General features: G+C 34.4%; 2 protein-coding genes across 3 annotated transcripts in view; both read right to left on the bottom strand.

The window, feature by feature from the left end:
• LOC125049536 (15-hydroxyprostaglandin dehydrogenase [NAD(+)]-like) overlaps positions 1-18,983 on the bottom strand; it is a 32,458-nt gene extending 13,475 nt beyond the window's left edge. Inside the window, exons 1-5 of one of the 2 annotated variants that reach the window (XM_047648889.1) lie at positions 18,822-18,979; positions 18,356-18,592; positions 17,947-18,120; positions 15,558-15,712; positions 14,704-14,851 (exon numbers count right to left, since the gene is read on the bottom strand). In XM_047648889.1, the coding sequence (XP_047504845.1) occupies positions 14,704-14,851; positions 15,558-15,712; positions 17,947-18,120; positions 18,356-18,592; positions 18,822-18,956 (849 nt within the window). In that variant the 5' untranslated portion in view covers positions 18,957-18,979. Of the gene's footprint in view, positions 1-14,703; positions 15,247-15,557; positions 15,713-17,946; positions 18,121-18,355; positions 18,593-18,821 lie in introns of those variants that run through there. The other variant, XM_047648891.1, reaches the window with a different exon arrangement.
• On the bottom strand, positions 8,508-12,710 carry LOC125049538 (15-hydroxyprostaglandin dehydrogenase [NAD(+)]-like). The gene is made up of 5 exons (XM_047648895.1): positions 12,563-12,710; positions 12,096-12,332; positions 11,095-11,268; positions 9,413-9,567; positions 8,508-8,779 (listed from the first exon to the last, which is right to left on the bottom strand). The coding sequence occupies exons 1-5, from the start codon at positions 12,656-12,658 to the stop codon at positions 8,632-8,634; spliced, it is 810 nt and encodes a 269-aa protein (XP_047504851.1). The 5' UTR covers positions 12,659-12,710; the 3' UTR covers positions 8,508-8,631.
• Positions 18,984-19,471: the final 488 nt, after the last annotated feature.

Below are 19,471 nucleotides of genomic sequence, written 5' to 3'. Positions count from 1 at the left end.
GTTGAATCCCGTATGTCCAAATTGGTTTCAAGAGCCTTTTATCTTCTTCTCTTACTTGAAATATTCTTTCTGTTAGATAAGATTTAATGATGGGGAAGAATGTACAGGGTAGAAGAGTTTTTACTTTATACAAGAGACCTTTGTGCCATACTCTATCAGACGCCTGCTGCACGTCTAGGAAGGCAGAGGAGCAGTACTCCTTTCTCTCTAGTGCCTTCATTATTACAGAGCAGATTCTATGGACTTGTTCCACAGTTCCATGCTGCTGGTGAAAACCAAACTGGTGGTCCGGGATTATGGCTCTTTGATGAATCTCCTCCAATAATCTGTGCTGTAGGACTGACTCAAAAAGTTTTGACGTTACGGTTAGCAGACTAATCGGCCTATATGAGCTAAGTTCGTTCACTGGCTTCCCTACTTTAGGTATCATAATTACTTGTGAGACTCTCCACAGCGATGGAAAGTGTCTAGTTCTTATTATGCCATTAAATAAGATGGTTAGAAAAACTATGGCTTTTTTGGGAAGTTCCTTCAAGACTTTTTTGTCTATTAAATCAAACCCGGGAGCCTTTTTGTCCTCCAATTTTGAGATTGTGGCTACGACTTCTTTCGGCGTTGTAGGCCTAATCTGCAAATCGAGCTAGAAGTCTTGACTTAGGACCGAATCTATGAAGGAATCACAGTGTCCGGGTCAGCTTCATTAGGCGTGAATACTTTTGCTAAGTGAACAGCGAAGGCGTCAGCTTTTTCTTGTTTTGTCCTTGCCCAAGTTTTATTCTGCAAACGTAATGGCGGTTTGGGATATATCGGTCTATTATACCTAGTTCTTACAAGCTCGCCATAGCCATTCACATGTAGACATATTTTCTTTCGCATTTATAATATTTGTAGGTATTCTAAAGAATTCTACGAAGGCACTGTTTGACACGTTTTCGTTGTTCTTTCTGTATTAATGTTTTATGAGTTTATTTCACTTGTGTTAGTAAAACACGAAATTCAAGCTATACTCTTAGTGATTTTTTATTCATTTATTATACCTAGTCTAGCCATAAGTTCTGTGACAAATTAAAATGCATTTTTTTAAATGAAGTAATGTAATATCATTTAAATTTATACCTACAAATGTATTAAAGTCTCAGCAAACAATAAAAAATATTCTATTCGAAATGGCCACCTTTAGCTTTTATACAGGCCTTTAATCTGTTTGGCTGCGAATCTATGGATTTACGCACTGTTTCCAGGAAGAATTTCACCATTGCTTGCTCCAAAGATTTTTTATGGCCGGACTAGTTATAACTTGAATGGCAAATAATGTTACCGAAACTTAAATAGCCTCTTCTGAATTATTTTAGCATCGCTACCCCTCTGAATAGCAGAGGACTTTGAGTGTAGAATCGGGCCTGCGCGAGTAAGCGCATTTTCACAAATTTAAAAAAGAGACTGGTAGATAAATGTTTGACTATTTATTTTCTTTAGTTAAATATAAATATTTTATCAAAATTTTAATTCTCTCTATTTTATCAACTTTAATATTAATGGACCCAAATCAAATCAAATCAAATCAAATCAACCAAATCAAAATACATAGTATTGTCTTTGATTAACATAACTCTTATTACACATCGACTATCGACTAAAAGATGGAGGGTTCACAAAAACCCTCCATCTTTTAGTCGATACCAACTCCGGGGAAATAAATACAGATAATGCAACTTTCTCTGCAGCTGTGATACTTTTTGACATTCAACATCTTTTGTCTTCAGTCACCGTGACCACGCACGCTGTAAAGCACGCGAAACGTCGGATAAATTTAAAATTATGTCAAATAGTTGTAAATTTATAATAATACATAACTTTAATCCGGTAAAAAGCGTTTTTCTTTAAATCAAAATACGTTTATTCAATTTAGATGCTTCTTAGAGCATGCTTATGAATGTCAACAACGTTTACAACATTCACGAAAGAGCAGGAGTACGCCATCCGTTCGCAAAACTACCAGGAGGCCTTGTTCTGAGAAGAACGGGCAAGAAACTCAGCAAGTTTTGCCCTCCCTTTACATTACAATTATTCAAAGGAAAATGTCATAAACCACAACGTCATTTAAGTTACATAAGTAAAAAAAATTAAAATCTGTTCTGTGATTTACCACATTCACCATTACACACATATTCATAACACTTCAAAGATAACAAATCAAATTATAAGAATATAATTAGAACTATTGCCAAGCGTTTTTATCTTCCAGGTAGTCATTGACTGTGTAGTAACCTTTACACATTAAGGTTTTTTTGATATGTGTTTTGAATCTGTTTAAAGGCAGTTCCAATATTTTGCTAGGAATCATGTTATAGCAGCGTATACTTAGGCCCATAAATGAAGTATTTATTTTCTGCAACCTGTAAGACGGCTGGAAAAGTTTTCCCTTATTTCTTGTATTCCTATTGTGAATGTCGCTGTTTTTTAAAAGAGAACTAATATTACTACGCACAAAAATGATACAGTTGTAAATATATTGGGAAGGTACCGTCAAAATATCGATTTTCTTGAACAAATTTCTAAGTGAAGTGCCTGGTTTCAAGCAATAAATTGACCTAATAGCACGTTTTTGCAAGATAAAAATAGATTGTATATCTGCTGCTTTGCCCCATAAAAGAATTCCATACGACATAACGCTGTGAAAGTAACTAAAATATACTATTCTGGCAGTTTCCTCGTCTGTGAGTTGCCTAATTTTCCTAATAGCGTATGCCGCAGAACTAAGCTTGTCAGAAAGTTTAGTGATATGCTGACTCCATTGAAGTTTTTGGTCTATTGTAATGCCCAGAAATACCTTAGAATCAACTAAATTTAGTTTTTCATTGTTCAATTAACACGTTCACTGCGCCATCATTTTTAAAGAACTTTCAGCTGGTGCGTTGGAGACCTAAAAGATCTCGTAACAAGCCTATCTTCTGGTGCGTTTGAGACCTAATCAGTCTCCTAAAAATACACTTTTGAAAATAATTTATATCTTCCAAAAAAACAATGACATATATTTAGAATTTTTTGTGGGTGAAAGATAGCTAATTGCTTTATATTTTGCTAGGTTCGCACGCAGTTACGACATTTGAATAAACTACAAATACCAAAAAAAAATTAGATATCGATTGTATCTCGTACCGCACCCGAAGATAGTTCAATATGTGTAGTAAGTAGTGATGGGAATAAAATAATATCTCAGTTATCGATTCTAAAAGTTTTATTAATTATGCAAAGTGTTTTTCATTAAAACATGGTAAGCACATTGATTGCTTGCACAATGCACATTACGCGCAAATGGTAACAATTCGTTTAGTTTTTTTAGAAGCGTCAGTGCTGTTTAACTGCGTGTGCTCCAACGAAAAAGGTTTATCGTTAAATATTTCATAATCAGAATCACTGTCATTATTAGTCAATGGGGGGCAAATTTGAACATTTTCCAAAACAAATATTTTACTGGACGATGCAGCAGTATAATCCGGCGTTGATTTTTTGTTAGAAACCTCATCAATAAAATAGATTTTTTACACTTTTTTCTTTTAAACTTAATCACTCATTGTTTATCAAAAATAATCAACACGCTGGTATATTCGCGAGTGTTATTTCCAAAACGTGCCCGCGAATTCCCGAATGTCGATTCTAGGACAACACTAAAAATCCCATCCTCCATCTCTTGCGTCTACGAGGCGTACGATTTCACGAGTACCGACATATCTCCTAACGCAAGGAATTAAAACAATTACAGTACTGTGCGTTAGGGACCTAATCCATCTCTAATTTATTTTTTAAAGTCCTTGAATTCAGCTTTAAGTAGGAAGCAAATATGTATATTTGTCCTGCTCATCCTTAAAGAACTTTACAAGTTACATCCTCCCGCAAGGAGTGAAAAAACACGATTATGTTCAACGCACAATACAAAAGTCCTGCAAGAGATCTGATAGATCTCGTAATGCAACGAACGTGTTAAAGCTCTATAGTTGTAGTTTTAACATTAGGTAAAGTAAATCTTATGCATTTTGTTTTTGTGGCATTTAATTGTAAATTATTTGCAGAAAACCAGCACACTATTTCAGAAAGTGCATTGTTCACATCGTCAAAATTTGTCTTATATCTATTTACTTTAAAAATCAAGGACGTGTCATCAGCAAACAATACAATATCACATAATGGCTTTGCATAAGAAGGCAAATCGTTAATATATATAAGAAATAAAAATGGTCTCAATATTGATCCTTGCGGGACTCCCATTTTAATGTGTGATCCCGAAGTTTTAGTTCCATTTATATCATCTTTATGAGTTCGACAACTTAGGTAAGAGGTTATTAAGTTAAGAGCTACATTTTTTATACCATAGTGGTCAAGTTTGCAAAGCAGAGTCTCATGATCAACACAATCAAACGCCTTGGACAAATCGCAGAAAACTCCCAGTACATTTTGAGTTTTCTCCCATGCATCAAATATATGTCGTAACAGAGCTATTCCAGCATCGGTAGTGGAGCGACCTTTAGTAAAACCGTATTGTGCGTTGTGTAGAAGACTGTTTGTATTAAAGAATGTAATTAATTGTTCTAGTATAATTTTTTCAAAAACTTTACTTAAAGTTGGCAATATTGAGATGGGTCTAAAATTAGTAGGTTCTGTCCTGCATCCAGATTTAAATAAAGGTATTATTTTACTATGCTTCATTAAATCTGGGAAACTTCCTTCATCAATACAATTGTTAAAAATATACGCAAGATCTGGGGCAATAATATCTATAATGTCCTTAATAATACGTACAGAAACATCCCACAAGTCTCCAGAATGTTTTAATTTTAAAGATTTAAAAGTTTTAACTATATCACCAGCGCTAACGTGCTTAAACTGAAAATTTATTTTGCATTCCGGTACATGACTTTTAAGAAAACTAATAGCCTCTTTGGGAGAGGAATTTAGAGAAGATGTAGTAATTACAGGTATGTTTGTAAAGAAATCTTCAAAAATACCAGCAATCTCTGAGCTTTCAACAATAATCTTATCATCTACCTTTAAAAAGAATGAATTATTACGGGATTTAAGGTTTCCTGTTTCTCGATTTATAACATTCCAAGTAGTTTTGATTTTATTACTTGAATTCTTAATTTTCTCACGTATATGCAATGCTTTTGTATATTTGCAAACTTTTCTAAAGGTTTTGGAATAATTTCTGACATATTCCATAAACACTGCGTTGTGATTATATTTTCTTAATGCATATAATTCATAAAGCCTATTCCTACTCTTAAAAATACCACTCGTGGCCCAGTCATCAAACTTGATTTTTTTGTTGCACTTTACAGTCTTTAATGGGTAAATACTATCAAACTCATTTTGAATAACATTAAACAATCTTTTGTATTGACTCTCCGAATTATTTAGAACAGACCCTGATTAAAATTTAAATAATAAAAGTGTTTACAATTCTTTATCTTTTTATCTGCAATGTACTTTCGTACCAAAATATCCCCAAGGTTGCCACTTAAGTACTATATTTGATTTATTTGTTTGATTTTTAGGGTGAGAAATACATACATTTTTGAGGTGCGGGAGTCGGATCTTTTTAAGTCTCGTTTCTGAATTAAGAATTTAATGGTTAAGACCCTGAGTATTCTTACAGCTAGTTATAATAATAATAACAATATGTAGCCAAAAACGGAATACATATTTACAACACAAACCTGTCTAGGTTCCTGAATCTGCCTCCAAAAATCTATTGGTCGAAAATCGCACGCAAAGCCACCAACACTACTTGCTCTAAAGGCATATTTAATTTCTTCACGAATTCAATACCAATTCTTTAGACCTAACAAAAGGTTTTCCAAATTTCTGTATAACGTGTGTGTTTTTATTGTACTAGGTATACAAAAATTGTACTCTGGAGTTCTTCATTACTAAAGGTGTTGGTGTTGGTATTGCATATTTTCCTCTAATCCCCCGGCTTCTTTGGCCTGTCTACTAAGGTCTGTAAGGTCGACCTTAACGTGGTCGGTCCAACGAGTAGGGGATCGGGGCCTCGTGGTTTCGTGCCTTCCACTCTCCCGGTCACCACAAGCTTTTCTAAGAGATCGGCACCTCTGCGAGCTATACATCCAAAGAAGCTCAGGATCCTTGACACTAAATACTGAAAAAAAAAACGGATTGTCGCTGTTATTGGTTGCCTGAGAATTGACATATTTGTCAGGGAATCTTGAACATCCGCATCCGACACCACGTTTTAAGGCCATCTATTCTCCTCCTTTCGGCTGGCACAGTCCAAGTTTCTTTGCCATATAATAAAATGGGAAACAATTAAATAATTGTATATCGATAATTATTTGCAGGCGCCAACAAATATTATTCGTATTGAAAGAGGTGGAAGGATTATGCAATATCCAAGGACTTCATCTATACAGAATAATTAAGCGGAGGATAAAACCATGTGGATTCAGCTAGTCGACATATCGGTCAGGGCTTCTCACGGCAGGTACGATCTTCAGTAATGAATACTACAAAGAAATAGAAGAAGAGGTAATATATAATATATATACGACTTTACAGTTTCTTTTTTGAAAGAATATGTTTTGTTTTACTTGCCAAAAATTTGTAGCAATCCAAGGCGATATTTTTCCTAAAATTTCTTTATAAGCTAGCTTACTACATAAGTCAATATCGGTTACTATGTCTTAACCCTAACTTAACTTTAAACCTATAATCGATGTAGATCTTTTACTAAAGTAACTTATATAATAAGTTAACTGATATGCATGCTGTGGGTGTAATGTCAATTTTGAAATTATGTTATACGAAACTTAATATTGAAATCGCGGTTAAAATCGTTTTGAAGTTAAGAAAGCTGCTGGACAATTTTGACCCTGAATCAAACTTTACCGCCTCAATTAATTTTTTGGGTGACCACAGGAAATATTTAGAAATTTAGAAATCTAAATCATAGACTCACTTTTCAATGAATATGCTTAATAATTGTTAGGTTAATCTTATTTTCTACTTGACACTTTTGTTAACTGATAAGGACATGACTCCAATTTTAAACCGCTCTTGTCCATTAACAAATTACTATTCGTTCGTTCGCTTGAAATATGACAAGGAATATACAAAATACTTTTGTTTAACGTAACGGGGCAAACAACTAGGTGGCTTACCAGATGTTAAGTAATACCGACACTCATAGACAGATATTTAGTTTGGATATAGCGAAAGCCTCCGAAGCTTTCAGCTTATGGGATCCCCGATAAATTATGCGAATGAATCTCAAGCTTTCTGGCAGATCGTAGCATCTTCATCGACGGAACATGTTCCGAAATTAATTCCATGGACGCTGGGATCCCACAAAGCTGTGTCCTATCCCCGACCCTGTTTCTTCTGCATACCCATGATATGTAGCTACTTAGCAATATTCATTGCTATGCGGACGACAGCACTGGGGATACTCTTGAAACTGGCCGGGCAGATATTTCTCGGACAGTTGTTGATCAGTTTTGGAACAAATTTGTGTCTAAAGTCGAAATTCTACTACGAGGAGTTTCGGACTGAGGTCAACTAAATCTACTCAAATTTAACCCCAAGAAGACACAATTTTGCGCGTTTTTCGCTAAAAAACACCCTTTCTCGCTACTTGTATTTTCGAAGACAATCTTCTTAAAGCCTGTGGTCATTTGGAGGGAAGGGCTAAATAAGCATCTAAGAAGGTTGCGTGCTCAGCAACGCAAGACGGTACTACACTCCGGGCCGTCGCTTGCAACTGTATAAAGCGCAAATTCCCAGGCCCCACATGGAGTACTGTTCTCAGCTCTCGGCGAAAGCTCCCCAGTACCAGCAGTCGACAACTAACCCCTCTCCAAGCGGCTTGATCGTTTGGTGATGCCGTCAGACAAGCCAGTACGCAAAGTCAAATATCCCAAAATTTGAATTGTTAACACTGACAGTATTCCGCCAGATGTCAATACATCGTAGAGATGCGTGTATGAGATATGAATGTATTGAGAGATTTTACTCCCGTCTTTCTCTTGTCTATATAAGATGGATAGAGACTTTAGCGTCCTAGGTAGCGTCTGAGGACTGAACAATATAATTCTTATTTGTTAATTTTTTTCGTATTAAGTATCTAGATGATTACTGTCGAATTGTAATGATGTAAGTGTTACAAAATAACAAAAATGTTTTATTTTTGCTAAGACTATTTGTTTGTCATTTTACTTTTGAAACTGAAATAAATTATGGTGCTATTTAATGGAACATGGTTGTAAAATCCTTATTTCTTTAATTTGTTATTTAAGTAACTCGTAGAATTTTCTTATATTAACTATTTGGACATATTTTTTCATCTGTCATTATTTAGTTGATTTTTTAATGTTCATTAATTTGTTGTAAGACAATCGCAAGCTTACGATTGTCAACTCTGAGGTCGTCCGTTCAAATCTCGGCTATTAGATTTTATCTGCTGGTTACGGTGAATGTAATAAAAATCTTGCTTAGGTAGGTTAGTATATATTATTTATATAAATTCACAAAAAGTATAAAAAATATATTAAGTGTTTAGGGTTTTCAGTATGGATACAGATAGTTTCATCACAAATAAAATGCAATCATAAATAACATCTATACAACAAGACTAGTGAGCAAGCCATATGCTTTTTTCACAACTGGAGTAATGTCTTCAACGGGTTTATTGTCATTGACTAGCCAAACGCTCCCGCTGTCACCGCGCTTGCAAGCGTCTATCAAACCCGTTGCTGCAAAATTGGCACTAAAAGGAAAAATTTATTTTAAACCAATGTATTAACTAATATTTTTAAATTACTTGTACCCTCGGCTTTGTCAGGGTAACTTTGTTTTAAATTTAATATTTAATTATTTACATACCTATAGATACAGTAGTTTTTCGGTTTATATTTTTACTTAGGTAGCCAACAGCTTTTGTAAAAATACAAACGCAAATGTATGAAAAATGTGTGGACTATAAACAAAAAAACACCATAAACGGCCTACCCTTATCAAATAGTATTGTGTATTTAAACTTCTTTTATCTCATTAATGTAACGCTATCAGCGCTCCGAATATTGAGATAACTGCATCGAACTTGCATACGAAATAGTCGAAGATTAGCGCTGTTTGTATTGGAAGTAACAGCTTTGAATTCGCTAAAGCAAGACTGAAATATTGCTTCGAACTTAACCGTCAACAACAAATTCTGTTAAGTTGTTTTAGAGATTACCACATGATTAACATGTTACTGTATCTGTAATGTACATAGGTTCATACAGGCAAAACAATGTTTTCTACTAGAAAACTTATTAAAAACACTAGCTGTAGTTGAAATAATAATATACTGATAAATTTAAATAATTGAATCGAATTAATAAAGTCTAGGCTTAGTCACCTTTGAAGAGGAAATTGTTTAATGCAGTCATATAGTTCGTCCGTCATTTCTTCGTCAAAAGGTTTCATTTTCTCTTTACTCAGTAGACTTGTGTCTGTAGCACCGTAGCACATGGTGATCACCTTCACACCAGTTTTCTCATAGTTTTCTTGTGCCTGTAACGAGAGAGACGTTAGATAATAAATTGTATGAGCAGTGTTGATCTAGATTCTAGACTCTTGAGTGTGTGCCATTCAACTCTGAGAACTTTTTTAATAACGGCTTTTTTTTCGGAAAAGACTTCTTTCTGAAGGAACATATCGTGAGGAAACCAGCATGCCACGTAGATATTGGAATATGTCTGAAGATACATATTTTTATATAATAAAAGGAACCTTAACGTGTCCAGAACATTAACGCAATGCCTGCATGAAATTGTTTAACATTATTTTTTCTTTTATGACTTCAGTTCAGTTATCAAATACCGACGATAATACACCGGTTACTTAATAAACATTGAACACATTTGATACTATAATGTTAATTTTTGTTAATTTATTCCTTTTTTTACTATTAAAACTAAATATTATGTTTAGTTATTATTTTCATAGACTTCAATTAAAGATAAGATTATCAATTCATTTTTTCAATATTTCCCATAATTACAAATTATTGGAACAGTCTCGATTTAGTATGTAGAGGTGTAATTATTGTCTATTTAGAAATTTCGTAATTCCATTTGTAATATTGTCGACGTATTATTATTTGGTAATTCCACTTGCACGTGGATGAATCAGTGGCCCTAAAACCTCCATGTAAGTCAGAGGACAATAAAGACAGTGAATTCTATTTCCGTTTTCATTTGGTGTACCTCTAATACTAAAAGTATAAAGAGCATACTGGTCATGACCATTAGGCCAGAATAAATCTGTGTGTTTAAAGAAATCGAGTGAATTCTTAGACTTTTAGCGACATTTAGATATTTAAATCGCATCGATTTAGATATTTTGATGTTAAGTATTTGGATGCTGTCGAAAAGCACATTTTCGTGATGTCGATCTAATGACGTTAACCATAGACCTAATTACAATTTTATAAATTAAAAACAATTTGAAAATATTTTAAATGGAAATTTTAATCGACTTTAAAATGGCTTTTATTTGACCTGAACTTTTTCCTATTATAATAACAACGATTTAATTGCACCTAATACTTAATTAAGTTTCTAGAAATATCTCTTATATGAATTTTTTTAAACTCGTGCTTAAGTCGACACGAGCTGTTTCATGATCATTTGTCAATCTTATTATCAAATAGATGATCAGCCTACTGTGCCCGACACACACCGTCGATTTTGGGTCGAAGGGAAGCCGGTTTCCTCACGATGTTTTTCACCATTCGAGCGAATATTAAATGCGCACATAGAAATAAAGTCCATTGGTGTAGCTGAAAATCGAACCTACGACCTCAGGGGTGAGAATCGCTCGCTGAAGCCACTAGGCCAACACTACGCTGCTCTAAGAAAATACATATTAAATAAAATACTTATCGAATCGGCCTGACTTATAGAACACCTAAAATCTAATTATTACCACATTTTTATTTCATTCCACAAGATAAGAATGAAACAACAAAAGCTTCCACAAATTCTGACGAAAGAACCATATTTTCTAAATTGTATTAAAATATTTTTAAGAACTTACTCCAATGCAAATACTAAATTGCAGTACTGCGCTTTTAGCTGCAAAGTAGACGGGCAGGTACCGATTCTGCATTAATGCCGCAATTGAAGATATGTTGATAATAATCCCGCCTCTTCCTGAACGGTCCGTGCGCATGAGATCTCTAGCGCGTAGCGTACTTGTTATTAAGGCATTCTGAAAAACCAAAAAAATATAGTATGCATTCAAGTTGTTGGGAACTTGAGCACTCAGATTCATCTAACAGTTTGTGGCGTAGCCACAAAACATATCATTTCTATATGGCCGCGTCGTCGAGTCCCCGAGCATTATCGGATCGTCCTCGTGTCGTGTCGCACCGAGTGAGCGCGCACGAAGTCCCGCTACTTGCAGAACAAAGGAAGCCTAGAACGATCGCCGGCGCAGTGACGCGCGCGCCCGCTGTCCTTAGTCCGTCGATCGTCTCGCACGCTCACGGCAGACACACGCTTGCTTTACTGCGCTAACTCAATCTTTCCGCTTACGCTTTTATTAATTATCTTTTCTGTTATATTTATTTTGCTTATGCTTGATGTTAATTATATTAGTGTAGTTTGAACAATAAACAGTGGTAGAAGTGTCAGGGCTGTTTAATTGTGTTCCCTAAAGACACACAAACACCTACATCTCCTACAAGTTACAACTAATTTGAAATTTAAATAAGTTGATGAAACAAGCTAAAAAAGATTTGATATTCCAAAAAGTATTCCTCAGAAAAGAATTGTTTTTTGTTGTTAAAATATAATAACATTTGGGTCTGTTGGGCATTCTTGTTCTATGTTTTTAAAATTTACACTCCGTTTTGTGTGTTTGGGACTCTTTCACGATCAATTATCTATAGTGACCAATACACGATCTTAGATAAATTCCTTATGATTATCGCTAATTCAAAGTCGTGAAATGTTTTAATTTAACAGATTTAGAGAACTTTTGAATTTGATACTTAAAGATTCTGATAGAATTTATCTAAATCAAACTATACTCACAATATTGACATTCAACGCTGTCCTATATACATTAGGACTATCATTCATTATACCCGCATTATTTAACACAACATCTATAAACCCATGGTCATCAATGATTGTCTTATAGATATCAAATAGTTCTTCGTCATTCCTGACATCACATTTGACAAATTTAGCGCGTCCTTTGAATTTTGTTTCCAATTCTTTTTCCAATTGTTTTCCAGCGTTCACGTCTACATCTGTTATGGTGACATGCTAAAATGTATAAAGGTTTGCAAAAAATAATTGACTAAAAAGTAAAAATGAATATGGGAAATCTGAAACTATAATGCAAGAATGAATTGATTTACAATTTTTAAGCTCGTATGAAAGGACCTGTAATGGACATGGAATTGGGTTTTATTTTTAATAAACAATTTGTTGTGAATTTTTCGATTAAACTGGGAACTATTATTTAATTAATAGACAAATAAATTAAGACACACCTTAGCGCCTTCTTCGAGAAATAATTTAACAGCTATAGCTCCGATACCAGTCGCACCACCAGTGACCAAAACAATTTTATCGTTTAAATTGTACATTATTAGAACACGTCTTATTCAATTCGGAAAATACTAACGTCTGATATATATTTTAATTACGATAGAGTCCGGTTAAGAATCAATTTATTGCAAATCATTCTATGAACTTATATTATACCTATTAAAGTAAAATATGTATATACAATGATTATTATATGAACACTAGTTGCCGGTGACTTTGTCCGTGTGGTACAGTTTGGACAGTACTTTTATTTATTTTAATGGTTGCAGCTCCTTTCAAATATTGTGTACAACAAAAAAAACTTGGCGATTAAAAAGAGTGGCGGAGAGTACATTGCCAGTTCTTTTCTTCCGTGCTACGTCCTTGATTAGAGAACTGGCAGTAAATGTAAAATTAGAAGCATTTAATATATATTTCTTTCTTGACGTTCATAAGTGTACATTGTGTTACCTATATGAATAAATGATTTTGATTTTGTTAGTTGTACCCGGAAAGCAAGCTGTATTCTTAGTGATTTTTTATTTATTTATTAACACTTTGTTGCATGTACAGAAATAGAATATTATTGACATAATTAAATTAAACGGAGGGCAACTGACGGCCTTATCGCTTCCGAGCGATCTCTTCGAGGCAACCGCACTCAGAACATTCAAAAATACATAAGACATAGACAAAACTAATGGTGAAAAGCAAATCAATTAAAACATGTGAAAAAGACTCCTCTGAATAGCAGTGGCACTCAAAGTGTATAGCCAGTCCAGTCCAAAAAATATCTAACAATAAGTTTTCCTATGCTTGATACTATTTATTTTCTTTGGTAAAATATTTAATTTTTTTTTGTAAATTGTAATTCTATTAGTAACCGTAAGTCTTATTTGACCTTGATTTATATAAATAACAAAAATATTTTTATCACCAGTGTTTACAATTTTTTATCTATTGTTGAAATTTAACTTTTGAGGTTACTTTATTTACTTAAGTCGGAGATATTTTTTATAGGTACACAACATTTTTATTCTTGTTTTGTCGAGTTCTTCCTTACTAAAGGTTGGTGTTGGTATTGCAATCCGAGTCTTTAGCAAGTCTTACCGCCTGTGTACTAAGGCATGTCAGGACCTTAATTTGATCGGTCCAGCGAGTAGGGGATCGAGGTCTCGGGGTTTCGTGCCTTCTCCCGGTCACCACAAGCTTCTTCAAGTAATCGGGACCTCTGCAAGCTATATTTCCAAAGAAGCTCAGGATCCGTGACGCTAAATACTGAAAGAAAAACGGGTTGTCGCTGTTGTTGATTGCCTGAGAATTGACAAATTCGTCCTTTTCACTGTCCAGGGAATCCTGAGCATCCACACCCAACGCCACATTTTAAGGGGATTTAACCTCCTTCTTTCGGATGCTCGCACAGTCCAAGTTTCTTCGCCATATAAGAAAATGGGAAACACTTAAATAATTGTGTATCGATAATAATTTGCAGGCGCCAACAAATATTATTCGCATTGAAAGGGTGGAAAGATTATGCAATATCAAAGGACTTTTATGTATAGCATAAGTAATGTGGATGCAGCTAGTCGACGTATACATACGACGATCTACTGAATTCTGCAAATAAGAAGAAATATATATATTCGACTTTACAGTTTCTTTTTTGAAAGAATGTGTTTAGTTTTACTGACCAGCTTTATAGGCTAATTATACGTGAGTTAGTTAGTTATACGTAAGTCAATATCGGGTACAATGTCATAACCCTTACTTAACTTTAAACCTATTACAACGTACTTGTACATACTATTTTATTACCTAAATCGTAATCAAAATAAATCTTCGATTCGCAGTTACATAGTAAAATGTATATTACGTATTTAGGCTTTGTCATCTGTTATTTTTTTGTTCATTTTTAATATGTTCGTTAATTTGTTGTTCGCTTACGATTGTCAACTCTGAGGTCGTACGTTCAAATCTCGGCTAATAGATTTTATCTGCTGGTCACGGTGAATGTAATAAAAATCTGGCTTTGGTAGGTCGGTATTTATTATTTATATAAATTCACAAATATATAAAGTGTTTCGGTTTAAGTCATAAATTACATCTATACAACAAGACTAGTGAGCAAGCCATATGCTTTTTTCACCACAGGAGTAATGTCTTCAACGGGTTTATTGTTTTTGACTAGCCAAACGCTCCCACTGTCACCGCGCTTGCAAGCGTCTATCAAACCCGTTGCTGCAGATTTGGCACTAAAAATGAATCATTTATTTTAAACCAATGTGTTAACTAATATTTTTAAATTACTTGTGCCCTCGGCTTTGTCAGCGTAAATTTGTTTTAAATTTAGTATTTATTTATTTACATATATAGATAAAGTTGTTTTTTTTTTAATTTTGCAATGCCTATTTTTGATTTTAATTTTATTTTGGTAGCCAACAGCTTTTGTAAAAAATACAAAACCAAATGTATTTATTAACAAAGAATCACCATAAACGGTTTACCCTTATAAAAAGTATTGTGTATTTATACTTCTTTATCTCATTAATGAATTTGTGCCAGATGTCAAGGTAACGCTATAAGCGCTCCGGATATTGAGATAACTGCATCGAACTTGAATACGAAATAGTCGAGATTATCGCTGTCGCTATTGGAAGTTACAGAGTAATATGAAGATTATGATTTCGCTGAAGCAAGACTGAAATATTGCTTCAAACTATTCTGTTAAGTTGTTTTAGAGATTACCACGTTATGATTAACATGTTACTTTATGTGTAATGTTAATAGGTTCATACAGAAAAAACTATGTTTTCTACTTGAAAAATTATTAGAAACACTAGTAGTAGAATAATATATTGATATAAAGATTATATTATATACATATTATATATGATAGATATAAAGAATACAATCTAATTACATTTTAAATAATATAGTCTATAGTCTAGGCATAGTCACCTTTGAAGAGGATATTGTTTAATGCAGTCATATAGTTCGTCCGTCATTTCTTCGGCAAAAGGTTTCATTTTCTCTTTACTAAAAATACTTGTGTCTGTAGCACCGTAACACATGGTGATCACCTTCACACCAGTTTTCTCATAGTTTTCCTGTGCCTGTAACGGGAGAGACGTTAGATAAATATAATTGGCTCTGAGAACCCTTTGAATAACGGCTGTGCAGGAAATACTTTTTATGTGTGCAATTTGCACCAAAAAATCATCGCGGACTGGATATAGAAAACTGAGACTAATTAGGGTCGACCAAACTTCAATTTAGACACGAGTAACTCTACCAGGAATAATCTATTCCATGGTTTTAATCTTGAGAAAATCCATAGTAGTTTCTCCACGTAATCGATAGTAGGTACCCTTTGAATAACGGCTGCGCAGGAAAATACTTTTCTATCTATGTGTTCAAACAGAAATTGCTTGTGAAGTAACATATCGTGAGGAAACCACCATGCCTTTACCTATAAACTTAAGAAACAAAATAATCATCGCGAATTGGATATAGAATGTGAGAAATATGTGTGGCCAAGGCATAAGCTAGTGCCACTGGTTTATCAAGAAATTAAAATTTAGTAGCTACAAAGAAAACAAGTATAGTTTTACGTGTAGTTAGTTTTTTTATAGTATTGTTAGCGGACTAACGCCATCTTGTAGCAGAAACCTATGTAAAGCGTGGCAACACCGGCGTTGACTCACTTTTATTTCGAGACTTTGTGCGGAATGGACTTGTTACTAACCTAACCTCAGTAGATTTTAGAAGTCTAAAGTACCTACACGTTCTAATCTTTTTTGTTAACTAATATCAGAATTGGGATTTGAACTTTTCGCTCACTTCTCTTTTGTTTTGTTTTGAGTAATCTTTGTGGTTTAAATTTTCCTTCTCTTTGTGTCCGTAATGTACGAAGTCACGAGTGATTAACATTTTAAAAGTGCTCTTTGTTGTGTGTTAAAGTGTTGTTTGTGTTTGTTAGTGTTTGTCATGAGAGTGCAAGAGTGTCGCATTAAATTCGGGATCGTCTAGTCGGCAAGGTAGACGAGAGATGCTTTGACAGAGGACGGCCGAACGGTTGAAGAACAGTCAAATCAATCAGGCCACTGTCGTTAATGTGGGTCGTAGACCCCCCTTGTAAATTCCAGAAGGATGATCTGGTCTTTGTTATTAAGAACATGCAAAGGTATGGGTCTCTCTTTACCATTTTTCTGGTGCTAATGTGTTTAGACCACTTAGAGAACGGTAAAAAGATCAATGGACGAATAACCAGCCCCAAACTCACGATCTTCCTGTAAAAATGGTAACAAGATCAATGGACAGGGTAACCAGCCCCAAACTCACGATCTTCCTGTATTAATGGTAAAAAGATGAATGGACAGGGTAACCAGCTCCAAACTCACGATCTTCCTGTATTAATGGTAAAAAGGTCAATGGACAGGGTAACCAGCCCCAAACTCACGATCTTCCTGTATGAATGGTAAAAAGATCAATGGACAGGGTAACCAGCCCCAAACTCACGATCTTCCTTTATGAATGGTAAAAAGATCAATGGACAGGGTAACCAGCCTCAAACTCACGATCTTCTTGGGAAATAAGTAGACCTTTATACCTTATGGTGACACTTAACTTGTAATTGTTTACACAAGTCCTTTACACATGAAAGTGATAATAAATAAAAAAAATAGCCTTTATTGCTGTTTCTATCTTACAATAAGGAAAGTGATAGTTTGTTTCAAATCTTGTAAGGGTTATATATAATCTTTCACTCATTTCTTGGAGTCTGATACTTTAAAGTTCCTTTCTATCTTTTATTACTTTGATTGTTTGTATTAAACCAAGTAAATATGTTCAGCTGCTGACCAAATAGACGACGCAATACCTTCCCAGAACTGTAATGTTCTAACGTTCTATTCTACCCACAGAGATGACAGTATAGACGCTGGGACATCAAATCCTGACGAGGACGTCAGGGTGTCAGGAGAGGCCGTGTTAGCGGACTAACGCCATCTTGTAGCAGAAACCTATATAAAGCGTGGCAACACCGGCGTTGACTCACTTTTATTTCGAGACTTCGTGCGCAACGGACTTGTTACTAACCTAACCTCAGTAGATTTTAAAAGTCTAAAGTACCTACACGTTCTAATCTTTTTTGTTAACTAATAGTATAGTTTTCAACGATCCCGAGAACTCACGTTGAACATCAAAAAGAAGAAGATAAGTTACTTGGGACATGTGTTTTGACACGAAGGGTACCGACTTCTTCAAGTAAAGCTTCAACAAATTCTGACAACAGAACCAAGTCTATTGAAATAGTAAGTGAACACTAGCAAAAGCTTTAAGAACTTACTCCAATGCAAATACTAAATTGCAGTACTGCGCTTTTTGTTGCACAGTAGACGGGTAGGAATCGATTCTGCATTAATGCCGCAATGGAAGATATGTTCATAATTATCCCGCCTCTGCCTAAACGGTCCGTGCGCATGAGATCTCTAGCCCTTAGCGTACTTGTTATTAAGGCATTCTGAAAAATCACATAAAAATAGTATACATTTAGGTTGTTGAAAGCTTCAGTAGTCAGATTCATCTAAGAGTTACAATTAATTACACATATAAATAATTTCAAAGTTGATGAAAAGATTTGTATAACTTGTTGATTTGGCATATCAGTATTCCTCAGAAACTAATTGTTTTTTTTTGTTAAAATATAATAACCTATTTAAGAAATGTATTCATGGCCAGACTAGTGTTTTACTCACAATATTGACATTCAGCGATGTCATATATACATCAGGACTATCATTCATTATACCCGCATTATTTATCACAACATCTATAAACCCATGGTCATCAATGATTGTCTTATATATATCAAATAGTTCTTCATCATTCCTGACATCACATTTGACAAATTTAACGCGTCCTTTGAATTTTGTTTCCAATTCCTTTTCCAATTCTTTTCCCGCGGTCACTTTTACATCTGTTATGGTGACGTGCTAAAATGTTTAAAGGTGTGCAAAAAATATTTGACTAAGAAGTAAAAATTAATATGGGAAATCTGAAACTATAATGCAATAATGAATTTATTTACAATTTAGAAGCTCGTATGAATGGACCTGTAATTGACATGGAATTGGGTTTTATTTTTAATAAACAATTTGTTGTGAATTTTTCGATTAAACTGGGAACTATTATTAAAAAATAGACAAATAAATTAAGACACACCTTAGCACCTTCTTCGAGAAATAATTTAACAGCTATAGCTCCGATACCAGTCGCCCCACCAGTGATAAAAACAATTTTATCGTTTAAATTGTACATTTTTAAAACACGTCTTATTCTTTCGGAAAATGCTAACATCTGATATATATTTTTATCATGATAAGAGTCCTCCGATGTAAGAACCAATTTATTGCAAATCATTATATGAACCAATATTATACATATTAAACTAAAATACAGTGATATAATATGAACACTAGTTACAGTGGGTCTTTGACCGCGTGGTATAGTTGTTTAGGGCAGCATTTTTAATAATTATTAGATTAATTTTAACGATGACGAACTGGAATAAACTGGATTTCTATACCAATATTTATTTAAAGCGTAAAAACTAGCGACACGCAGACAGATTTTCATTCGCATTTTACCAAATTTGTAGATATTCTGGAGAATTGTATTAAGGCATCGTAACTGTTTGATACGTCTTCGTTATTGTAGTATTGCTTTATTACATTAGTTCACTTATGTTAGTTAAACCCAGAAAGCTTGCAGCCCTGCGATTCTGTAACTCACTTTTCGAACTCACACAGCGGTTTTCCGGTCCGCGACCGCCGATGCGAAAACTTTACTACTGTACTCATAGTGAATACCCA

The sequence above is a fragment of the Pieris napi genome, chromosome 5 (assembly GCF_905475465.1).
Source record: "Pieris napi chromosome 5, ilPieNapi1.2, whole genome shotgun sequence".
Lineage (NCBI taxonomy): Eukaryota > Metazoa > Arthropoda > Insecta > Lepidoptera > Pieridae > Pieris > Pieris napi.
The sequence above is the reverse complement of the archived record's forward strand: the minus strand, read 5'-3'. Positions and strand labels throughout refer to the sequence as shown.